The sequence below is a fragment of the Phocoena sinus genome, chromosome 1 (assembly GCF_008692025.1).
Source record: "Phocoena sinus isolate mPhoSin1 chromosome 1, mPhoSin1.pri, whole genome shotgun sequence".
Classification (NCBI taxonomy): Eukaryota; Metazoa; Chordata; class Mammalia; order Artiodactyla; family Phocoenidae; genus Phocoena; species Phocoena sinus.
Window position 1 is genome coordinate 88,400,588 of NC_045763.1, and position 26,659 is coordinate 88,427,246.

At 37.4% G+C, this 26,659-nt stretch overlaps 1 protein-coding gene across 2 annotated transcripts in view; it reads right to left on the reverse strand.

The window, feature by feature from the left end:
* PLPPR5 (phospholipid phosphatase related 5) overlaps window positions 1-26,659 on the reverse strand; it is a 126,561-nt gene that overhangs the window by 14,261 nt on the left and 85,641 nt on the right. Inside the window, exons 4-5 of one of the 2 annotated variants that reach the window (XM_032645784.1) lie at window positions 14,586-14,762; window positions 5,211-5,330 (exon numbers count right to left, since the gene is read on the reverse strand). In XM_032645784.1, coding sequence (XP_032501675.1) covers window positions 5,211-5,330; window positions 14,586-14,762 — 297 coding nt within the window. Of the gene's footprint in view, window positions 1-5,195; window positions 5,331-14,585; window positions 14,763-26,659 lie in introns of both variants that reach the window. The other variant, XM_032645794.1, reaches the window with a different exon arrangement.

The window sequence follows — 26,659 nt, forward strand, 5'->3', positions numbered from 1 at the left end:
ATTCTTATCTCTTGTCCTCACTCTTTGAAATTTTGGAGGTATTACTGGGATCGTATAGGATTTTAGCCACTTCTGCAACATTGAACTTTACTGGCAAAGAAAAATTTCAATTGTCCTTTGGTGACATCCATCAAATTGGATCTATTTACACTATATCTAGTAGAAATGCCTATAATTTTACTCTATCTTGTTTTCTCTCTGTGACACAGCTATTAAGATATTAACTCCTACTTTGCTCTTGCTAATATAGGAGAGTAAAGCTAATGAATATGTAAATGTTTCCATCTTCATTTCCTAGAAGGAGAGGCAGACTTTTGGTTTTTGGACTCCCGAGAGTAATTAATGGTGTCTTTGTGTTTTTGGAGACCTCCTGAAGCCAGCACCCCCTGAAGATTCTGTTTGGGATGCATGGGCCCTTGAGGGCAGGAGCCAGAAAAGGATAAGTTTGAAAGGGAGGAGTGGTGCGACTTGGCTCCCTGGGGCCTTCGGTCAGTGGGATTTTGTGGCTCCTGCAAATGAGAGGCACCTACGCACAGCTTGTGTCAGGGCCCCAGGACAGATAGGACCTGAAATGGAGATGACTGCAGGTGTGCCAAGGACAGCTGGACCCTGGGCGTGATGCATAAAGGCATGTGAGCTACAACCAAGGTCTCCGTGCCCAATTTGGCAGAGAAAAATAAACCAAACACTCTCAAAAGTTTTGTGGGAGTCATAAGGAAGGGGCACAGGAATTTAAATTATTCCAGGGAAATTTTTCCAAGGGACTTTGCTCAGTCAGAACATATCAACAGTCAATACGAGGAAGCATGACCAAGACCTCCTCAGAGAGCAGCTGAAGAAAACTGAATAATTTTAAAACACTATATTTATTTTAGTTACACAATTTTTCATGAATATAGCCTCATTACAGGAAGATAAAGAGAAAATGAGAGAGAAAAGGAAGAAAGGAAGGAAGGAAGGGAGGGAGGGAGGGGAGGAAAGGGAGGAAGACAGAGACAGGAGAGAGAGAATCAGGTCCACTATGGCAGTTGCTCTCAGACTGGTGTCTGTAGGTACCCTGCCCCCTTCTCTCTCTCATCTATATGCTCTTTTCTTTCCTACTAGAGAGAAATATCTTGTGTGGTGTTTTGCACACCTGGCTTCATCATACACAGACACATTTTATACATATCAACTTACAAAAATTTTACAACATACTAGAAAACTTTCCACATCTTGATTTACCTCATCCATTTTAACTGTGGAATAATAATAATAATTATAATTCGTAATGATTAAGGGCTTCAAAGGTGCCAGACACTGCTCTAAAATGCTTGACTATTATCTTATTGAACTCTTACGACTATCATTCTATGAATCATTCTATGAAGGAGAAAACTGAGTCACAGAGCATTTAGGTAAGCTGCCCAAGATCAAAATTGTTCATAACTGCCAGCTAGTCTACCTCTAGAAACTGTAAGCAGAAGTACCACACTATAATGTACTGGATCCCATTGTAGGAATGTATCACAACTGATTTAATAATTCACTACAGATATACACTTAGATCTTTCATGATTTGATATTACAGACGGCTGTAATAAAGTTACTGATAACTTAAATAAGTGGGCATTGAGATATGATGGGCTACTTTCCACAGATGATTAATTCTTTTCATAAAACCAAATGTAATGAATGTTCAGATTTATTTAGCCTTCAGAAAAATCATGACTTTTCCTCAAACTGTGGTAATTAACTATATGACAAACTCCCTATAATTAAGGGGAAAATTGCTGGCATTTTATAAGCAAGAACGTTTGCATGCTGTAATTACTCTGTAGTGTACCATCTATCAAACATGTACTTTGAACATGAGGTTATATAAGTACATAACTTCCAAAAGAAACCCTTTGCCTTCTCCATGTAAAACTGACAACCAGAAAATGATAGTTTGGCATAATAATGCTAAAACACTAGGCCATGCCTGTGGACCACACTTTAACACTGGGCCTTCTTTCTCTCCTCAGAGGGCCAGCTTTAAGGATTTAATGTCATTCTCCAACTATCGGTTATTAAGATCAACTTACTGGGGAGCGATTTGCATTCACTTGTTTCCCACTGTGAACTATGATGAAAAGCAATATATTTACTCCAAACATTCCTTATCACAGAAAGAAGAGAAAGCTACTGTGGGCTTCCCTGAAGTGATGGTCTTCTTCCCTTTCTGGCTGATGAGCTCAAATACATGTCCTCTCACCCGCAGAGCTCCTGGCGGAAACTCCTGAGACCCACCCTCTTCCTGTGGTCTATGTGAGTGAGGGCAGCAGACCACAAACTGCGCAGACAGCGTTCTGCCTTGCAGACAGGGATGGAGAGAGCGGAGAGGGAAGTTGGAGCTCAGCGGGGTGAGCGTAAATGTGCTAGGTGTGTGAAGGGTAGAATCAAATTAGATTCCAATCATCTTTATTGCCTAACTACTGGAGTGAAGACAAGGCACATGAATTTGTCATAAACAAAAATATTAATGAAAGAAAGAAGTTAATAAACACGGATCTCTTGCAATCTATGGATTCTAATAGAATATTTTTGCTTTCACCATCTAACATCTTAAAAGTCACTATAAATAAAAATGAATTTGCATAAAATCAAGAACAGAAATATTTTAATAACTTAATATACATAATGATGTAATGGTATATAAGAATATCTGGCAATGCTAGTAGACCACTAAAGAACCGTTATGCAAATAAATATGTTAAAAAGCAGAAGACTGTGATTTTTGTTCAAGTTAATATATTGAGAGCTATATAAAATAAAGACTCTATTTTTTACCCTGACCATTTTCTTCAAAGTATGTTTAAGATCTCTTCCTAAATTCTACTGTTTTCTATATTTAATTTAAAATTAAACAAGATTGAATTTTATATGTATTATTCACTTATATATTTTATCACATAGGCATGTGTCTTGGATTACTATGTTGTATAATTTTTCTTTGCTGTTTATTAGTGATATGGACATTTGCAAACTGCTTAACTACTTGGAAGTTCAGTTTTCTTAACTGTATAATGAGGAAATTTATTATAAGAGGGCATCAACTAAACCACTGTAGAAAAAAGATGAAAACAATCCAATGACTCAAAGAGAAAAGAAATTTATTTGTTTTTCAGAACCATCTAGGGTACGTATGTGGACTGCTCCATGAGCTCATCCAGAACCTACGCTGTCAAGGAGAGGAGGTCGTCTTTAAAACTTAAAGACTATTCCAGTCATTTACCTTTTCCATTTGGCGAGAAGGAGTACAGAATGTCCAGGACAAGAGTTTTCAAAGAGATGACCCAGAGGTTGTTGCACCTACCCTTCTGCTCACATTGTATTGGTCTAAACTTGGTTGCATGGTCACACCTAACTGCAAGGGAAGCTGGGAAAAAGACTACAGCTGGGCAGCTGTGAGTGTAGCTAAAATTGGAGTGGGAAATTTCAGTAACTAAAAGGAAGAAGGGGAGAAGGAATACTGGTCAACTATTAGCAGTCTTTGCCACTAATAATACTCAGCTTTAAAAATTGTTGTAAAGAACAAAATTCTACTTGTAGAGCACAGAAGTGTTTTTGTGGAAGCAATCAGCATAGTATTTGACACATTCTGAATGATCACTAAATGCCCATTGCTATTTTATTACCATCATCATCATCATCATCATCTAGTGTCTCTATCCTCATCTAAATGCTTGAATTCCTTCTGCAGTATCATGGATAAGTGATTATTTAGCTATTCTTGAATCCCTATAGTAAAAAGAAATTTCATTGCTTTTAAGGTGGGAATTCTACTTTCAGAAAGTTGTTACTATTTACCAGACATTATTTATCTTTCTACACTTTCATTTCTTTCATCCTAATTGTGATCTCTGAGGCCCCACAGAACAAATCGCATCCCTCTGCCATACAGCAGCACTTCAGATATTTATGGGAAGATATTGCTTCTTTCTTGAGTTTTCTCTTCCTATAAACTAACCATTTTTGTTCCTTCCAGTCTCTTATAATCCACGATTTTGAGTCCACTCACCATCTTAGACACATCTATTTGCTCACTTAACAAATATTTATTGTCAACTTTTCTATTTTATCAATATTCACCTTTAAACCATGTTGCCAAGGGCAGTACACAGTACACCAAGTTGGTCTGAACAAAGCAAACCGTCAAACCCCTCATTCAGCATATCATTTTCCCTAAGTGGGACTTAAAACCATATTAACTTCTGGAAGACATATCATGCTGTTCACCCAAGTTGAATGGTAGACTTCTATACTCTCTGAGCCTTTTTCATTTGTGCACTTAACCTAGACATACCCTACCCTACAGGAACTTTTTTAAAAAGTCCAAATACAAAACACTTCCTTTATTTCTAGTTAATTGTTAGTTGTACCTTTGTTGTACTCTTCCAAGAATTTTTATTCTTTCATCCAATGTATTAATTATCCCTCACAGACTCAGACCATCTAAACCGCCAATTAGCATGTAACTGAACTCTTCATTTAAGATATTGATCAAAATCTGGACGTGGACAGGGCTGAGGAGAAGCCATTAGTAACCCTCTGAGCAGTCATTTAAAGTCTCAAGAAAAGTTATTGTTATCTACCTGCTTCTCTGTTCATTGCTATGCCCAATGAGGCCCTGACCTGCCATTCAAAGTGCTACCTAGTCAGGCTCCCTTCAGCCCAAGCTGACCCCCAGTTCCCCCCCTGAGCAGAAGAGCATGACTGGTGATTCCCTGCTGCCAGAACTTTATACACTGAGGTTCAACAAATATTTACCGAGTCCTGATTATGTGCCAGTTGTCACACTAAGCAGTTTCTCATATAAGTGAGGCATGGAAGAAATGGAATATATGCTATGAAAAAATGCTTATATTCTCAAGTAAAACTATTATTTTGCCCATGTATGGGACCACTGTACAACATTCCTATCTTGAAGCTATGGCAACTTACAGAACGCATCCCATGTACAGACTCAGCATTTAGCGTGAGGGATTTGAAGAAATATTTTCCACGTGATATGCATTTTTCTAAGATGTTGTATTCAGTGACTAAATTCTTGCTAAATACCACATTAGACTCTGAGCTTGTTTTAGTAAATCAAAAATGACTGTGTAGGAACTCTCAAGAGTAATTATTCATTTGCTCTAACAATCACATTTAGAATTTAAATTATGAATCACCTGTACAGATGTTACCTTTTCCAAAGGACTTTCTACTCGAGGAATGCTGATCATTGGCATCTGTGCCAGATTATCTGTGTGTATATGCTCATTTTCTGGTTGTCTTCCTTTGAAATTATTTACCACACACACGACCTAAAATTTTGGGAAAAAATACAGTTAAAGCAAAGCCATGCTCCTTATAACTATGACCCTTGTGGATAGCCTGATAAATCTAATCACAGTAATAAAGTATTGGAATTACTTAAATATTACATGTCTATAACTTTACATCCAGATTTATTTTGTGTAAATTTTAGTGGTTAATCCAGTGCAAGCATGTTCAAGAACATTCATCAATTAATATGTAGCTCAGTTAATAATGACAATTTTAGTATTCCAAAATTTTCATTAAATTAGCTTATAGTCAATGCTCAAATCAATCCAAAAATAAGATCATAACCCTATAAAAATTCATAGCAACCCAACCTTTCCTTATTGTGGCTAAAAATTCATAGCAAGCTAACCTTTCCTATCGTGGCTAATAAATGCTAATTATTTCCCATTGCTTTAAGATCATTACATTCATAATAAACCTTCTACAATTGGCACTTTCTAATTTAGTAGCATCCTTTAATTAATCTAATTTATTGTCTATTATTGTATCCCACATATATTTGGCATTTCGACAATAGCTTACTACTGCTACCACTGAAATAGAAGAACTTCTACATAAAGGAAACTGGCCCTTGTTTCAATTATGCCACTTATATCTCACTTATATCCCATAAGTGACAGAATTTGAATTAAACCAGAAGTTCTCATATTCTAGTGTGCATAAAATAAAGTTCTGGCACTTTTAAAAATGCACATTCCGAAGCCCTCTCCTAAAAATTCTGATTTCACAGATGAAGGATAAGGCCTAGGAGTTGCCACTTTTAAAAGGCATTCCTGGTCTTCCCTGGTGGCGCAGTGGTTGAGAGTCTGCCTGCCGATGCAGGGGACACGGGTTCGTTCCCCGGTCCGGGAAGATCCTACATGCCGCGGAGCGGCTGGGCCCCTGAGCCATGGCCGCTGAGCCTGCGCGTCCGGAGCCTGTGCTCCGCAACAGGAGAGGCCACAACAGTGAGAGGCCCGTGTACAGCCAAAAAAAAAAAAAAAAAAAAAAAAGGCATTCCTGAAGCTTCTGATGTAGGTGAGTCAAACTTTAAGAAATAGTGATTTATTCCTGTCTTACCCCTAGGTTCTTCATGACATTTTTTTTTCTTAAATTCCATATATATGTGCTAGCATATGGTATTTGTCTTTCTCTTTCTGACTAAGACAGGAATAAAGACACAGACCTACTAGAGAATGGACTTGAGGATGTGGGGAGGGGGAAGGGTAAGCTGTGACAAAGTGAGAGAGAGGCATGGACATATATACACTACCAAACGTAAGGTAGATGGCTAGTGGGAAGTGGCCAAATAGCACAGGGAGATCAGCTCGTGCTTTGTGACCACCTGGAGGGGTGGGATAGGGAGGGTGGGAGGGAGGGAGACGAAAGAGGGAAGAGATATGGGAACATATGTATATGTATAACTGATTCACTTTGTTATAAAGCAGAAACTAACACACCATTGTAAAGCAATTATACTCCAATAAAGATGTAAAAAAAAGAAGTAATAGTGATTTAAACAATTCAGGAAAATTATTTGTTATTATTTGCTTATATTGAACTAATGGGTAAGCTATTCTTGAGTCTTCTTTTTCTGGGTTTTATATTCTATAATCAAACCAAAATATAGAACTTACTTGCAGTTTATAACCTAACATTCATTTAAAAAAATAAATACTTAATATACAAGTATAAATTTACACTGTATATTTTTCACAAATCCTCCATTGGAAAGCCTTTCCTTTAGTAGGGCTCATTACTGAATATTTTCAAAGGCCAATTAGATCTTGGTTACTCTCCAGTTTTTAAATAAAATTTTCAAATCTACAAAATAACACATACTCTGAGACTTTATCTCAGAAAAAAAATTTCCTTGCGAATTGCTATATACTTATTATCCTTCCACTTCCTTGAATAATTACAGATCAGAAGCATAGATCAAAGCCTGATTATTTGATACCTCATCTTCATCACTGCCATCAAGATGTTTAAAGTAAGGGATGGCAAAGGCTTAGAGATGGGTACTTGATAATCCTATCAAATGTTGACCCTGCAAAGGACTAATAGATAGTGTTGTGCCTGTAATGGGCAGATAGTATATATTTTTGATTTTGCAGGCATACAATCTCTGCAGCAAGTACTCAGCTCTGCCATTTTGGCGTGAAAGCAGCCAGAGGCAATTCATATAGGAATAGGCATATCAGTGTCCCAATACAGCTTATCACACGGCTATATTTAAAATGGATAACCAACAAGGACTTACTGTATAGAACAGGGAACTCTGCTCAATAATCTGTAACAACCTAATTGGGAAAAGAATTTGAAAAAGAATAGATACATGCATATGTATAACTGAATCACTTTGCTGTACACCTGAAACTATCACAACATTGTTAATCAACTATACTCCAATATAAAATAAAAAGTTTAAAAAATATAAGCAGCAGGCCAAATTTTGCCTATGGGCTGTAGTTTGCCAACTGACTACTGCCAAGAGCACAAAGAATATAATCAAGAATTTTAGCCAACAACAACATAACAAACAGCAGTTTCATACCCATTTCATGACATATATACACACACATGCACACTTCCCTTTTCAGTAATATTATAAATTAATGGAAAATCGGCAGATGAAAAACTGCTACAAATTCTTCTGAATTAAAATTTGCTAAAATAACTATGTACATAGACAAAAGGAAGTCACTAGATGAAGAAACATTCATCTAGAGTTAATATGGGCTACTGAAATTAGTTTAATTGCTTTTAACGCTATTTAGGTTTGGAAAACTCTTTGAAAGGTATTATCAGTTATCTCTTTACCTTAATTGAGGGTCAGGACAACACCCCATTGAAGCAGCTAAGAATTCACATGTGAAATATTTAAATGCCTAACACAGAGTAGATATTCATTAAAGCATCTATTAACATAATGATTACTCTTCATTACTGTTATTATTTAAATCATAAGGAAGGAAATTACCAAATCTTCCCTAGAATCATATTCAAATATTTAGTAAGTCTTGTAACGTTCACAAGCATGAAACTGATATCCTATTAGAAAAATACTCAAAGAAAAGCAATTGATCTGTTTTTTTGATCCTGAGTCTGTAAGTTCTTGAACAGTCCTCTAGGTCTCAGTCTTCTCAATTTGAAAGTGAAGAGTTTGCAATAGATTAGCAAGTTAGCTCCATTTCTTTGTTTGGCAAAGGTATGAAAAATCCAACAAATGTTCAAAATAAAACCCAAGATGCGCCCATCTCCTGGCCCTACTCCAAAACTTGATCTTTTTCTGGACTCTCAGGGAAAGGCAATACCCCTCACATTCCCGTTCACCTAATGCAGTTGCACGAGGCTGAAAACTTGGACACCTCTTATACTCAACCATTCGCTCAATTTGCTCAATTTTCCTTCCTAAAGATTTTGATTTCTTATATCTACTTTGTTCTATCTCCGACACCGACTCCATCAACTAAGCAATCACCACGGCTTGCCTGAATTCCTACATGGCTTTCTAAAGTCTCCCTAAATCCAATCTTGCCTCCCTCTGATCCCTTCCTACAAAGAAATGAGAATGGTCTTTCCAAAATGCAAATTGTATCATGTCAACCTTCTTAAAACCACTTTGTGGGGCTTCCCTGGTGGCGCAGTGGTTGGGAGTCTGCCTGCCGATGCAGGGGACACGGGTTCGCATCCCGGTCTGGGAGGATCCCACGTGCTGCGGAGTGGCTGGGCCCGTGAGCCATGGCTGCTGGGCCTGCGCATCCGGAGCCTGTGCTCCACAACAGTGAGAGGCCCGTGTACCGCAAAAAAAAAAAAAAAAAAAAAAAAAAAAACCACTTTGTGGCTTGGCTTCTCATTTCTCTTCAAGTGTAAACTCTGGCCCACCTTTCAACCTTCCTTCTTGGTTATCTAAACACCTTCTGCTCCCTTTCACTGCCTTTTGCTCGGAATACTCATCTCCACTGTCTTTGGGCACCATATCTTACTCATCTGTGGTATCACCATCTCCCCTCCACTTCCTTACTAGTCTTCCTTGACCCCAGGCTGTTTTTGTTTGTTTGTTTGCTGGCAAGGACCTGTGACTCTTTTCATCCAAGCACCTATCTCTATATGAAATTATACATCTGTTAGCATAGTGTTTTGGTTGATGTGATTCTCTTTCAAGGTTGTCAGCTCCATGGTAGCAGACATGTTTTTTTTTCTGATCACTATTGTATTCTCAGTGCCACCGTGAATAAACAGATTAATGAATGAGCATGTATGTATCCAGCCTAGAAATTCTCAAATTTTCTAACGTTCCTGTACAATTTAAAGTGATTTTCTTTTGAAATATTCTATTTTTACATTAGTGGTTTCCATGAGTGTAATTCTACCCTCTCTTCCAAAAAATGACACTCCTAAGTCACCGTTACACATAGATTTTTGTTTCCTTTATCTGGTAGTGATAATAAATTAATCTGATCCATCTGTGATCATTTTCTCTCTTGCTTGTGGCAAATAAAACATCTCTGTTGTATGGGGCTACGTGCATGGGCTTTGGGGTCAAACAGGCCTGGGGCTTAATTCCGGGCTCTTTCATTTACTAACTTTGTGAGTCCAGGCAAGTTACTTAATATAACGAGACCTGTTTCTCTTATCTGAAAACTGAGGACAATAATAATTACACCTCAACATGTTGTTATGAGGATTAATTGAGTTAATATAGTAAAGAGTATTCAAATAGTTCCTATTTTTATTATTATGATATCACATATGTCAACCTGACAAGCTTTTGCTTTGGCTCAGTAAACTTGAACTTTTCTGCTGGACACTAATATGCATCTTTGTTGTAGGTGCTTTGAGGCACACATTTTTATAAAACAATATTAGTCAATCTACACCTATTGTTCAACTAGTATTTGCTTTGTATTTTCCTAAGCTTGGGGATTGTGTTCTCTAACTTTGAAGAAAAGGCACGTGAGATAAGAATAATAAATTTACTACAGAAGGTAATTACTTGTTAGACTGTAACAGGACTGACTTCAAGTGCAGTGGAAATTCAGGGAAAATGGGAGAACCATGTAATCAGGGACACTTCCTGGGGAAGCTGAGATTTGTCTAAGAAAAATCTCAAGTGCATAAAGGATTTGAATACAGTCATCAAAGGTGAAGACCATGATACCTAGAGCCTTCTCTGTACCACACACTCGACTGCCTTTATTATATATGTGATTTCCCTTAACCCTCAAAAGAGCTCTGGAAAGTAAATAAAACAGTTCATTCATTCATTCATCAAATATTTCCTGAGAACCTCCTATGTACCAGACCCAATACTGAGAATACACAGTGATGAAAACAAATAAACACCTTCTCTGTGAGTGGCTTACATTCCAGTGGGTTTGATAGCAAGAAACAAAACCAAAAATATTATATGTGGTATATTAAAAGTTGAATTACACAGTGGAGAAAAGTGAATAGGAAATGAGAAAAGGAGTCCTTGGGGAGGGGTAATCACTTTAAATACAGTTCAGGGGAGGCCTCACTATTTTAGGGATGATGAGGGGCTAAGTGACTTGTATGATGTCACACATCCAGCAAAAGTGGCAGAAAGAAAAAGTGGCAACAGAAGGATTCAACCTAGGTTTGTCTGACTCCCACTCCTGTTTTGCTCTCTAAACTATACAGAGGAGTGGGTGTTCCAGCTGAGGCAACGCACAGGCCGGACAGAGCCTGTCTGTGTAAGACAGGAAGAAAACTGACTGGATTCCAAGTGCAGGAGTTCCACTGCAACGAGGGAAACGTAAACTTGGCCGGGAAGAGTGAAGCCAGACTATGGAGGATCCCAGAAGTTCAATGGAAGTGTCTGATTTAATGCAGCAGGAAAGAGAGTTTGTTTGTTTTGCTTTGTTATTGGCAATGAATTACGGTATCATGTGTATGAAGCAGAATGTGAGGTATTTGGAGGAGAGTCTGAAGTGAGCAGGCAGCTAGGAACCCGTTGATATAATAGAGGTAAGAAGTTTTGATCTCTAAAATCGAGAGGCTATGGTCAGAACAGTGCAGAAATACAACATGGGAGAAAGACTCTGTGGTGGAAATGAACTGGAACTAGATCAATCACTGGGTGTGGGGGTGAAGGAGAAGAGTGGGTCAAAGGCAAACGCTAGACACCAGGTGTGGGTGATGGGGGATGTGAATGCCTTCAACCGACGTGCAGAGTCTTGGAGTAGGTTACTGTTAATTTTATTTTGGAATCATTTTAGTGATCTGCACACACTGAAGGATCACTGGAAACACCCCAGCATATTGTAAGCCAGAGCTGTAGTCGCTGCTTGAAATAAATATTCTACTTAGTTGCCCAAATGAGAAATCCGAGAATCATCATAGATTGCTGCCTGCTTCACCCTCGTCATCTCCAATGTTCCATCAAGCTCCAAAACATTCCACCTCCCAAATACCTCCCGATAGCCTCCCCTCTCTCTGTGCCCTCAGAGGCCCAATTTGTGCCATCTTATTTCCCTGGTTCTGCATAACTTGTCTCCTCTATCTTCACCTGGAATTTTATTTTCCAGAAAACATATTTACCCCAAAGCACAAATCTTATCAGAAAGTAAAAGGACTGACAGGAAACAAACTCTCACTTACAGAAATTACTTCAGTCATCCATGTGGCTATGCACTAAATATACACATCATTTTGTTTAACCTTTATAAATCCTTATAATGATCCTTTAAGGAGGCTGTTTATAGCCTCCTTTAAAGAGGAAGAAACTGAAGGTTGCTTAATGGCACAAACGGAGTAGATAAAGAAGCTGGGATTCAGATTCAACCAGGCTGTTTTTCTCTGTTTCAACTCACTTGGACCCTGACAGAGGCTCCCAAATCACCTACGTTTTTAAACAAGTCTATGTTATTGTCATAACATACAAGATCTTTCAGGGTATTCCCTTGTGTGCTCTTCCACTCCCCTTTCTCGTCACTCACGCTGGATGTCTGGTACCATTTCCGGGTGCCATGTTCTCTCAGATGCACATGGCTCCTTGGGCCTAGACTATAGGAGAGGCTTCATACATACTTATTTTATGAAGCATTTCATACTGCCTCTGTGCTCTGTGCTCTTTGCCCCTCATTCCTTATGCCCCAGGCTAGACCTACCTGCTTTACAAACCTTTCAAGTTTATAAATTATCTCCTCTTTTTGATTTGTCCCTAATCCCAACAGGGTAGATGTCTTGAGTATCTGTACCTCTACCATTACATTTACCCTCTATAGAACTCTTTGTGTCCATCTTGTTCCACCTGACCGCGATCTACTTGAGTACCTGGATTGTATCTTTTTCGTGTATTTATTCCCAGCACCAAGCACAGTGCCTGGACTAGAATAGGGTCTCGGTAAATGTTTGTTTCACGAAGGAAGAGAGGGAGGGAACGTTTGAGGGAATAGCCCGACTATTCCTCCCTGACCCCGGAAACAGATTCCCACAGCAGACAGGTCATGTTTATCTGAGCCTCCTTGCAGCCCCAGTTCTTGACACCTTGCCTGGCACCTGTAGGCACTCACATTCATAAACAGTTGGGAATGAACGTATAAAAGCTTATTTAGCCGTTACGTGGTTAAAGCGTTTTCACATGACCTTTTTATAAGGTCATTTTCCTGGGTGCATGGGAATGTCTGAAGGGGCCTGTGGAATGTTCTAAATATGTGCAGTAGGAGGGTCTTGAACCCAAGGGGTATCTAGAGCCCAACTCATCATTCACCACATGGTTCTCAGAAAAGGACGCGATAGGGAAGACACGAGGGCTCTAGATTTCACAACGCAGGGGGTCACGACATTCACTGGCAGTAAAGGGAAGATCGTAACAGCCACAGGAGGATAAGACGAAGCCTGATGAGATGCTAGCAAAGATGTTCTGGACTCGCAGAGCTGAAACGCAGTTACATCTGACAGCAGTGTTTTAAAACTTTGACTTTTGGTATGCTCTTTGCCCTGCCTATGATTATTTTCTTAGGATTTATGTAAGATGCTTTTTGTTTTGTTCTGTTTTATAAAAAGTTAACCTGTTTCAATTGTGATAAGTGACAGCAAGGGAAAGGTTTTGGCCCAAGCGTGGGTGGGCCCCAGTTTTCCTGAGGCTACAGGATATCTCTGGGAAACAGAGGGGGGTGAGACTAAGTCTCTCAGGACTTTGGACATCAGAGGGAGTGACATCAGCAAGAAAAGCAGCACAGGGTCTAGAGAGGGATCAGGGGATAGTCACCACTTTACCGCTGGAAGTTCTAGAAGAAATAACCTCCTAAAATGCCCGACACATAGATAGTGCCCAAAGCTTTGGTAGAAGAAAGGTTCACATAAGTTTTTGCTTACTGCTTATGAACTAGTGAAAATAAACTGAAGAAGGGAAGTTACTCTGGAGAAACAATTTAAATATAACTAAAATTAAAATAAAGTGTTTCTTATAATGTGTCAATGCAAAAATATGTTTTGATTTATACAGTAGTCTACACATTTTTTCCATTTGGGTAAAATATCCATACTTATAATGGATTGATTAATTCTCCAGCCAGACTGAATTTTCTATTTTCCAACAACTAAAACCTATAGACATATTCCAAGGGGATTTTATCATAAGAGTAGAGATGACTTCATCAGAAGTCACTACGTATGCTCTTCACTCCTTGCCAAAATCTGATTTGCGCGACGTTGTCTTGGAAACTATCCCTGGGTTTTTAGTCACTGCAGGGAACCAGTTCATCTCACAAGTGAGGTTCACCTGTTATCAGGTGCTGAGACTTGGCGGCTCACTAAGAGTACTGCGCAGAGGCACCAGGGCACTTTGGGATGGTCTACATACTCCAGGATGCAAAGTGCCATGAGGAAACTCTTAAAATATTCAAACAACCCAGTTTAAAAACCATCTGGGGAGGCATGAGTGTTTTTAGCCCCGTTCCATTTTACATGAAAATATTTTGTTCACCTTTAAATGTAGAATATATTGGGTTGGCCAAAAAGTTCGTTCAGGTTTCCCGTAAGATGTTACGAAAAACCCGAACGAACATTTTGGTCAACCCAATGTGTTTTCTTCACCCCCAAACCTGACTTTGGGCAGAATAAACGAGAGAGCAGGAAGAAACGAATGACTTAAAGCATAAATATTTCTATTTGCTATACCACCTTTTGACAACTAAACCCAGTGATTCACACCTGTATTTTCTAATAGGTGGTTATACACGTTGATTAAGAAACAAATTATATTTAAAGAAATTTGTACTTACCAGAAATACTGCTATAGATATTCCAACCAGAAAGCCTGCTATCACATCGGACCAATGATTTCGATATTCTGCTACTCTGTTGAGCCCAGTAAGAAAGGCCAAACACATTAAGCCCAGGCATAGAACGGGCTTAGCAAGTCTTGTTCCTTTGGCTTTGATTGTGTTGGTAATGTACATCTGAAATAGTAAATGAAAAACATGACTTTCCATGAATGTATTTCCTTGATATACACCTCACATATGTGTCTGTACATATATATATTTATTGACATAGATATGCCTATATAGTTCAAATAATTAACTGAAGTTTATGAATTTTTTGAAAGAATTTCTTAAAAGTAGAGTTTAAAAGTAGTGATTAGTTCATTTTACTTACCTTATATTGACTAATGGCCAATTCTTATGTACTAGTAATTATCTAAGATACTGAGTGCAGACATTCCAAGTGACTTTTTTATAACTTTTAATGTACTTATTCTTGTTTTATCTGAATTTACATTTTAGATCAATACTATTAGAAGGGGAAAACTGATGAATGAATGTTTTTAATGTTTACATTTTTGTATACCATATGGAGAGGATGCATACTTTATAAAAATTAGAAGTTGTGAGTATAGTTATAAAAAACAAAATGGAGTGGATTTCCACTAAACAGATACTACTTTGAAAAAAGAATTTAAAGTTCAATACAGTGCCAAGGTTTGCTTTTATGCTGTTACCTGAAATTGTGAAATTACTTTGTTTTAACCAAATTTTATCAACCAGCATTAGGACAACAAAAATAAATTAACGATGATGGGGGAAATGTATCAGCTAAAGCCAAAACAAAACAATTAGTAAACGCCTACATTTTTGGCATCTTCACATATCCTAATGAAGAACAATTAAGTGTCAGCTGATTGCACAGAATGAAATGCCTTCAAGTTGTGAGCCATCATGCTCAAAAAACCCAGTCTTTCCCCCAATCTGATTTATTCTATAGCTCAATTGCTCATAACTTAAACCATGTGTTCCTATATAAGTGAATCTGTTGACTGTGAAGGAAATGTGTCAGTTATTATTTCAAGTCACTAGTAAAGTAACTATTAAAGAGATGGCTTTGACAGTGCAATCAGTTTTTATGATATTAATGTCAGAATCTGATACTGATAATATAATCAGAAAAATACTTAGAAATGCATATAACCACTTGCCTATTGTCCTCAGTTGAATAAAAAATACATTTGCCTAAGAGATTAAACCAAAATCAGCACTTATGCTTTTAGTTCATGGCAGCCATTTTAGAATGCTATGAAATTCAGTAATTATCTTTTCTCTTTTTTTTTTTTTTTTCTGGGCAAGTTTGCAGCCCTGTTAGCTGCCAGTACACACTGTATGAATATTTAAACAGTTCATGTGATACAAGGCTTCTACCTAGCCAAGTTCTAGCTCTTTGCAATCTATCCCTGGTCCTGATACTCTACGGAAAAAAAAAGCTGGATTATCTCCATTTTGGGCCTATGACCTTCAGAGCTATGTCTGTGTATTCTAAGCCTGTGCTTGAAAGAGCTAAATAATCTCAGTTAAGAAGAATAAGTACACATGAGAGGGAAATAGGAGGAGATGAGAAAGAGAAAATGGTGCTTTTGCCATTCTGAGAGAATATATTAAAGAGTTTTGCCCACATGAGTAACAAGGCAAGAATATCACACCACTTCAGGTGTCCAGTGACGCACCTAATAGAGTAATTCCTTATTTGACTCGTGCATATAAACAGGGAGTGAAATTTGAGCTGCTTGTGGGATTTTCTGTAACACAGCTATGCGGCTGATTACTAACTTCTTACCTTTGCATTTCTTCACATCTGTCAGAACGCTAAAGACATCCTATCCTTATTAAAACAAAATGAACGTGAAATGATAACTGAATAGTATTAATACCGCTAATACTTATTATAGCTATGATTTAATGAGCGATGGCTGTTCAAGGCAATGTTCTAAGCATTTTACTTTACTTATTAAATCCTCAAAATAACCATATTAGTAAGAAATCATCATTACCTTCATTTTATAGATGAAAAAATTGACTCAAGACAAAGCTTACTATGAAGAATATACAACTTAACTATTGGGGGTGGCACTTTTGAGAAGGAGAGATGTCAATGGGAAGTAGGGGTAAAGCATTTGGTGCCTTTAACCTTCGTTTCTTTCTTGACTGATTTCTTGCCTAGAGAAAATGGCATAAGCTAAGTATCAGTGAATGCAAGAGAAATGAAATTAAAAATAAGGGAAAAAAGGCCACCATAGTACACAGCAGTGAGGCTATATCTATACTCTACTATTAGGAAAAAGTAGGAAGTAGTATATATGTGGTTTGTGTGGAAAATCTCCTACAGAATCTGTATGGCTTTGGAAAACATTTGCCTTCTCCTTCAACCCCAGAGGCCATAACAGATAGAGCTCAGCCCTAACTTATCCAAATTGTGTAGGCCTATAGTAATCTGTGACCTTGGGCTACAATCCTCTGAAGTGTCTCTTGAATTTGAGTTTATTCCTAAGATGCTCTATGACTTAAGCATTGTTTATAAAGGGTCCCAAGACACAGTCTGGCCACTATGCAAACTCATGAAAAGGCTTTTATATTAGGAATAGCCTGGGATTTGGCTCTTCCCCCACCAGATCCCCACTTAATGTCCAGAACCAGAATAGAAGATAATTGAATTTTAAGCGTTATGGGAGAAGGACGACATTTATTCAAATAATTTCAACTTTAAAGTGGGTCACTGTAGTGCTTTATAATGCACAGATTTTTCTGTACCATAATCAGTTGACATAGATGTCACAAAAGAAAAATTTGAGTTTGCACTTATATGTACTCAGAAACTTTTTGGTACTTATGAATGTAAGTGCCTTTTAACCAGTCTAATTGTGTTATCCTTACAGGAGGTCTATTATACCTAATTTGCAGAAGAGGAAATTATAGCATGAGAATCTATTAAGCAAGTTTGACACAGGACAGGAATTGATTATTTATGCTCTCTTGGTTTTTAATTCACTTATGAAACCATCTAGGTTAACCAGATGTCAAAATGTAGCTAAAATAAAACACAAACAGAAGGGTGTATAATCTGAGCAGGATGGTATCTGCTCAGTCCTCAAGGGTCAGTGAATGCTCACTACCTCATAGGCCAAGCCATTTAGCCATTATTAGGCAGTTCTTATTCGTCAATCCCATGAATATCTATTAGCCCCAAGATGCAGAAAGTTAAAACCAGTCATTTGCTACCTACTAACAGCGAGGTGTATATTCTTCTACACATTTTTTTCCTTGCTTATACAATATATACAATAATTGACACACATATAAAGGGGTTTTGCTTACTTGTTTGCTTTTAATAAAATATAATCTCAATGCCCATGTAGTAAAGTGAATGGACTCACTTGTGAGAATATTAATCTATCTCTTGGGTAAATGAGAAAGCACTGTACAATTTTAAAACAATACTATTATAAAATAAAAACACAAATGTTTGTGTTTGTTAATTACTTACTATACACCTGAAACTATTATTCAAAGAGGAGGCATCTAGGTTAGATCCAGAAGGATGAGTACGAGTTCCCGGCAAAGGGGAAATGGGGGTAAAAGGTGTCCTAGACCCAGGGAGAGCATCCGTAACCCTGCTATGCGCTCCCCAAGCACCTGCGTCGTCCTCTCCCAGAACACTTACCACAGTGTGTGGTTTATACTCATTTGGGTTGTTCCCTTCACTACAGTGAGGACACAGAAGGCAAATCTGGAGTCTGTACTGTAAGCCCTGAGGTTAGCACTTTGCCTGAAACACAGTAAGCATTCAAAAGACTTACTAGACTTACTAAATAAAAGAACGAATAAATGAAAAATGCAAAGGCACAAGAGAAAGAGTATGGAGTATTTTCTTCATAGCATTTGTCACTATTTAAAATCATGTTCCCCATTTCTGTGTAGGTATATCTGTTGCCTCCACGAGAATATTCCATTAGAATAAAACCTCTGTCCATTCACCATTCTACCTGAAATGCATAGAACTCCTTTTATGTAGTAGGTATTCAAAAATGTTGAATTAATGAATGCATGAATGGCATGCTTGGGGAAAAGTGAATTTTTGAACTCTTTTATTGTCAGAAAATACACATCGCTATCAGAAATTGTCTTGCATATGCATGTGTTTAGTTGCTATTGTCTTTCTCCTCCTTGTCTATCTCATATTGCCTGGATCAAAACCTGGTACAGGGTAGGCACCTGTGATAGAAAGAATATTAGCCCCCTAACAATGCCGAGGCTCTAATCCTAGGAACTTGTGAATATGTCACCAAATCACATGAGTCTTTAAAAGTGGATAACCTTCCCTAACTGTAGTCAGAGAGATCTGAAGATGCTTTGCTGCCGTCTTTGACGATGGAGAAAGGGAGCAACCAACCAAGGAATTCAGATAGCCTCTGGGAGCTGGAAAAGGCAGGGAATGAATTCTCCCTAGAGCCTCTTGAAGGGATGCAGCCAGGCTGAAACCTTGATTTTAGCCCAGTGAGACCATGCTGGACTTCAGATCTATGGAACTCTAGGATAATAACCTTGGGTTGTTTTAAGTCCCTAAGTTTGTGGTATTTTGTCATGGTGTCAAAAGAAAACTATGATAATCAATCAATATCTGCTTCATGCGTGAATGAATGAATGGACTGGAATTTGTAAAAATGATCCATCAGGGATAACTGTGGCATAGTGATTAGATTACCTGCTCTGGAACCAATGAGATTTGGGTTTGAGTCCTGGCTCTGTCACTTACTTAAGCAAGTTATTCAACCTATCTAAGCCTTGAACTCCTTATGTATAAAATGATTGGGTTGTTTTTTTTTTTTTTGATATTAAGCTGTATGAGCTGCTTGCGTATTTTGGAAGTTAGTCCCTTGTCTGTAGCATCGTTTGTAAATATTTTCTCCCATTCCTTAGGCTGTCTTTTCATTTTGTTTATGGTTTCCTTTGCTGTGCAAAAGCTTTTAAGTTTAATTAGGTCCCATTTGTTTATTTTGGTATTTATTTCCATCACTCTAGGAGACTGCTCCAAAAAAATATTGCTGTGATTTATGTCAAAGAGTGTTCTGCCTATGTTTTCCTCTAGGAGTTTTATAGTATCCAGTCTTACATTTAGGTCTTTAATCCATTTTGAGTTTGGTGTTAGAGAATGGTAGCCGTCCAGTTTTCCCAGCACTACGTATTGAAGAGACTGTCTTTCCTCCATTGTATATTCTTGCCTTCTTTGTCACAGATTAATTGACCATAATGTGTGGGTTTATTCGGATTGCACCCTATAGTCTTACTCATGAATCTACAATTCATAATCAGGTTAGGATGGATTCTTTAAACTGATTTCCAGGTTTTGACTACTTTGATTCATATATCCTAAGAAGCAATAGGTTTTTTTGGTTTTGTTTTTTAATAACCACATAGCATTACTACTGGTCATATTGTTTGTAGTCCTCACATGGACTGATGTCCCACCAAGTTCTTCTTATCTTGGATTCCTGGGATTATTTTTTAAAAATCAAATTTCTTAATTGTTTTCAAAATAGCATTCCACCTTGTTAAAACCCTTTTGACCTTTGAGGTTGACATCTATCAAATTAGTCCCCTTTCTCTCAGCTTCTTCTTAGCACCATACAGATCACCAATAACAAGGCAGTGTCAAGGGTAGAATTCCATGGCACTCCAATGGAGATTTATTTGCAAATTGGTACAGAGACATTGAACAAAATTTGGAGTGTACATTTATTAAGCCAGGTGTGCAGTGTCCTGAAAGTCTTATTATTATATCCATACTTATCCATGATCATAAATTTGCCAAACTGCAATGTAAATGTATTTGATAGGGTATGTAAGAGAATTGTGATGAGAGGTAATGCAGTGGTAGAAAGACCATGGACTTTGTACCAGATTTGTGTCCACATAATTCAGACCTTTCAGGGCTGTGTTGGGGAAGCACAATAAACAGTGGTATATTGAAGCCATAGATTTTATGTACTAAACCTAGATTGTATAGAGCATGCAGCTACTTTTTTTTCCCCTAACTGACCTAAACTTCATCATGGGCATCCATCCTGCACTGAAGAGGAACAGAATGAGGGAGAAAGAAAGTCTGCCACCTTCCCCTCCTATATGTTGGTGGTACCACCCTGTTTATACTATATCCTGTGTACTCTTTATTATTACCTTGTAATAAAATACACAGATCTTCAAATGTAAAGGTAGCTTTGGAATTTAGAAATTCCTGTTCTCTTTTGACAAAGAGAGATTTGACTACTGAAGCCAAACATTGTCTTCCTTTTCTAATTGGTACTGGCCCATCTCTCTTTTTCTTTTTCCAGTTTTACTGAGGTATAATTGACAAATTTAAAAAATCAATATACTTAAGGTATGCAACTTGCTGTTTTTATATATGTGTACATTGTGATCACCATAATCAAGCTAATTTAATGTAACCATTACCTCACATAGTTACCATTTTGTGTGTATGTGTACATTTAAGATCTACCTACTCTCTTAGCAAATTTCAAGTACACAATACAGTGTAGTTACATTGCTATACATTATATCTGTGTGGTATGTATAGATATAATACTATTCAGGATTAAAAAAGAAGGAAGTCCTGCCATTTGAGACAACACGGATCAACCTGCAGGACATTATGCTAAGTGAAATATGCCAGGCGAGGAAAGACAAATACTGCAAGATCTTGCTTATATGTGCAGTCTAAAATAGTCAACCCCATACAAGCAGAGAGTAGAGTGGGGGCTGCCAGAAGCTAGCGGACAGGGAAACGAGGAGATAGATGTTGGCCCTTCTCTTATGGCATGTCCTTCTCTGAGACACTGAATAACAGATGAGAAATCCTAGAGCTACGTTGCCCAATATGGTAGCTACTAGCTAGAGCTACTGAGCACTGGAAACATAGACAGTGGGAGCAAGGGACTGCATTTTTAATATTAGTTAATTTCAGTTTTTAAAACTGGTACTTGCTTTGATTATTAGAAAACTTTTAAATATGTTTGGAACAAACTGGGTATGTGTTTCTACTTTTACACTGTAAATTTTATGAAACCTAAATAGAGATCAAATACTTGAGATGGAAATGTAGTATCAGAACTGAGATGAATTGCAAAAGACAAATAGACACTGGATTTTGAAAACTTTGCAAAAAAGGGAATGCAAAATATCTCATTAATAATTTTTATATTGACACATATTGAAATGTTAAAATTTAGACATACTTGGTTAAATAAAATATATTTTAAAACTTGAACCTTTGTTTTAGCTTTTGAAATATATGACTTCGAAAATTAATAATCATATATGTGGTTCATTTTATATTTCTACTAGATATTGTAGACATAGACAAGAGCATATGATTCAAGGGAAATGAAAAATATATCAGTTAATATTCACAAATATTGTTCCTATTTCAGCATTTATTGCTATTTTATTATTTTTATTTATTGTATTGGTTGGAGTTGTGTACTGAACCTAAAACCATTTTTTAGGGCACTCGTGTTCTGTAAGACAATAGTTAGCTATATCTTTTAACTATATCTAACTTTTACATCTATTAATATATTACTATTTTAAGCAGCACATAAAGTAATAAAATGATTTTATGGAATTATCTTTAATTTTCAGAGTTAAACTATCACAGTCTATTTTTTCAGGTTCTGATTATTAACACAGCTTTTTTTTTTTTTTTTTTTTTTCGGTACGCGGGTCTCTCCCATTGTGGAGCATAGGCTCCGGACGCGCAGGCTCAGCGGCCATGGCTCACGGGCCCAGCTGCTCCACGGCATGTGGGATCTTCCCAGACCGGGGCACGAACCCGCGTCCGCTGCATCGGCAGGCGGACTCTCAACCACTGCGCCACCAGGGAAGCCCTAAAACAGCTTTTTAAAAAACATTTTGCTTCTAAAAGTTAATCAATTGTTTTGTATTTTATTGATATTTTATTTTTTTAACATCTTATTGGAGTATGATTGCTTTACAATGTTGTGTTAGTTTCTGCTGTATAACAAAGTGAATCAGCTAAACATATACATATATCCCCATATCCCCTCCATCTTGCATCTCCCTCCCACCCTCCCTATCCCACCCCTCTAGGTGGTCACAAAGCACTGAGCTGATCTCCCTGTGCTATGTAGCTGCTTCCCACTAGCTATCTATTTTACATTTGGTAGTGTATATAGGTCAATGCTACTTTCTCACTTTGTCACAGCTTACCCTTCCCCCTCCCTATGTCCTCAAGCCCATTCTCTATGTCTATGCCTTTATTCCTGTCCTGCCCCTAGGTTCATCAGAACCACTTTTTTTTTTGGTTCCATATATATGTGTTAGCATACAGTATTTGTTTTTCTTTTTCTGACTTATTCCACTCTGTATGACAGACTCTAGGTCCATCCAACTCACTACAAATAACTCAATTTCATTTCTTTTTATGGCTGAGTAATATTCCATTGTATATATGTGCCACATCTTTATCCATTCATCTGTCGGACATAAAGGTTGCTTCCATTTCCTGGCTATTGTAAATAGTGCTGCAATGAACATTGTGGTACATGACTCTTTTTGAATTATGGTTTTCTCAGGGTATATGCCCAGAAGTGGGATTGCTGGGTCTTATGGTAGTTCTATTTTTAGTTTTTTAAGGAACCTCCATACTGTTCTCCATAGTGGTTGTATAAATTTACCTTCCCAACAAACAGTGCAAGAGGGTTCCCTTTTCTCCACATCCTCTCCAGCATTTATTGTTTATAGATTTGTTGAAGATGGCCATTCTGACCAGTGTGAGGTGATACCTTATAGTAGTTTTGATTTGCATTTCTCTAATGATTAGTGATGTGGACCATCCTTTCATGTGTTTATTGGGAATCTGTATATCTTCTTTAGAGAAATGTCTATTTAGCTCTTCTGCCCATTTTTGGATTGGGTTGAATGTGTTTTTTGATATTGAGCTGAATGAGCTGCTTGTATATTGTCGAGATTAATCCTTTGTCACTTGCTTCATTTGCAAATATTTTCACCAATTCTGAGGGTTATCTTTTCACTTTGTTTATGGTTTCCTTTGCTGTGCAAAAGCTTTTAAGTTTCATTAGGTCCCATTTGTTTATTTTTGTTTTTATTTCCATTTCTCTAGGAGGTAGGTCAAAAAGGTTCTTGCTGTGATTTATGTCAAAGAGTATTCTTCCTATGTTTTCCTCTAAGAGTTTGATAGTGTCTGGCCTTACATTTAGGTCTTTAATCCATTTTGAGTTTATTTTGTGTATGGTGTTAGGGAATGTTCTAATTTCATTCTTTCACATGTAGCTGTGCAGTTTTCCCAGCACCACTTATTGAAGAGGCTGTCTTTTCTCCATTGTATATTCTTGCCTCCTTTATCAAAGATAAGGTGACCATACGTGCATGGGTTTATCTCTAGGCTTTCTATCCTGTTCTACTGATCTATATTTCTGTTTTTGTGCCAGTACCATAGTGTCTTGATTACTGTAGCTTTGTAGTATAGTCTGAAGTCTGGGAGCCGGACTCCTCCAGCTCTGTTTTTTTCTTTCTCAAGATTGCTTTGGTTATTCAGGGTCTTTTTTGTTTCCATACAAACTGTGAAATTTTTTGTTCTAGTTCTGTGAAAAATGCCAGTGGTAGTTTGATAGGGATTGCATTGAATCTGTAGGTTGCTTTGGGTAGTATAGTCATGTTCACAATCTTGATTCTTCCAATCCAAGAACATGGTATATCTCTCCATCTGTTTGTATCATCTTTAGTTTCTTTCATCAGTGTCTTATAGTTTTCTGCATACAGGACTTTGTCCCCTTAGGTAGGTTTATTCCTAGGCATTTTATTATTTTTGTTGCAATGGTAAATGGAAGTGTTTCCTTAATTTCTCTTTCAGATTTTTCAACATTAGTGTATAGGAATGCAAGAGATTTCTGTGCATTAATTTTGTATCCTGCTACTTTACCACATTCATTGATTAGCTCTAGTAGTTTTCTGGTAGTATCTTTAGGATTCTCTCTGTACAGTACATGTACATCTGCAAACAGTGACAGCCTTACTTCTTCTTTTCCAATTTGGATTCCTTTTATTTCTTTTTCTTCTCTGATTGCTGTGACTAAAACTTCCAAAACTATGTTGAATAACAGTGGTGAGAGTGGGCAACCTTGTCTTGTTCCTATCTCAGAGGAAATGGTTTCAGTTTTTCACCAGTAAGAACAATGTTGGCTGTGGGTTTGTCATATATGGCCTTTATTATGCTAATTCCCCTATGCCTACTTTCTGGAGAGTTTTTATCATAAATGGGTGTTGAAATTTGTCAAAAGATTTTTCTGCATCTATTGAGATGATCAGATGGTTTTTATGCTTCAATTTGTTAATATGGTGTATCACATTGATTGATTTGCGTATATTAAAGAATCCTTGCATTCCTGGGATAAACCCCACTTGATCATGGTGTATAAACCTTTAAGTGTGCTGTTGGATTCTGTTTGCTAGTATTTTGTTGAGGATTTTTGCATCTATGTTCATCAGTGATATTGGCCTGCAGTTTTCTCTTTTTGAGACATCTTTGGTTTTGGTATCAGGGTGATGATGGCCTCGTAGAATGAGTTTGGGAGTGTTCCTCCTTCTGCTATATTTTGGAAGAGATTGAGAAGGAGAGGTGCTAGCTCTTTTCTAAATGTTTGATAGAAATAGCCTGTGAAGCCGCCTTATCCTGGGCTTTTGTTTGTTGGAAGATTTTTAATCACAGTTTCAATTTCACTGCTTGTGATTGGTCTCTATATTTTCTATTTCTTCCTGGTTCAGTTGCAGAAGGTTGTGCTTTTCTAAGAACTTGTCCATTTCTTCCAGGCTGTCCATTTTATGGGCATATAGTTGCTTGTAGTCATCCTTCATGATTCTTTGTATTTCTGTAGGGTCAGTTGTTACTTCTCCTTTTTCATTTCTAATTCTGTTGATTTGAGTCTTCTCCCTTTTTTTCTTGATGAGTCTGGCTAGTGGTTTCTCAATTTTGTTTATCTTCTCAAAGAACCAGCTTTTAGTTTTATTGCTCTTTACTATTGTTTCCTTCATTTCTTTTTCATTTATTTCAGATCTGATCTTCATGATTTCTTTCCTTCTGCTAACTTTGGGGTTTCTGTGTTCTTCTTTCTCTAATTGCTTGAGGTGTAAGGTAAGGTTGTTTATTTGAGATTTTTCTTTTTTCTTGAGGTAGGATTGTATTGCTATAAACTTCCGTCTTAGAACTGCTTTTGCTGCATCCCATCGATTTTGGGTCATCTTGTGTTCATTGTCATTTGTGTCTAGGTATTTGATTCCCTCTTTGGTATCTTCAGTGATCTCTTGGTTATTCAGTAGCATACTGTTTAGCCTCCACGGGTTTATATTTTTTACAGTTTTTTGTTCCTCTAATTGATATCTAGTCTCATAGCGTTGTGGTCAGAAAAGATACTTGATATGATTTCAATTTTCTTAAATATACCAAGGCTTGATTTGTGGCCCAAGTTATGATCTATCCTGGAGAATGTTCCATGAGCACTTGAGAAGAAAGTGTATTCTGTTGTTTTTAGATGGGATGTCCTAAAAATATCAATTAAATCTATCTGGTCTATTGTGTCATTTAAAGCTTGTATTTCCTTATTTATGTTCATTTTGGATGATCTGTACATTGGTGAAAGTGGAGTGTTAAAGTACCCTACTATGATTGTGTTACTGTCAATTTTCCCTTTCATGGCTGTTAGCATTTGCCTTATGTATTGAGGTGCTCCTATGTTGGGTGCATAAATATTTACAATTATTGTATCTACTTCTTGGATTGATCCATTGATCATTATGTAGTGCCCTTCTTTGTCTCCTGTAATAGTCTTTACTTTAAAGTCTATTTTGTCTGATATGTGAATTGCTATTCCAGCTTTCTTTTGATTTCCATTTGCATGGAATATCTTTTTCCATCGCCTCACTTTCAGCTGTATTTGTCCCTAGGTCTGAAGTGGGTCTCTTGTAGACAACATATATACAGGTCTTGTTTTGTATCC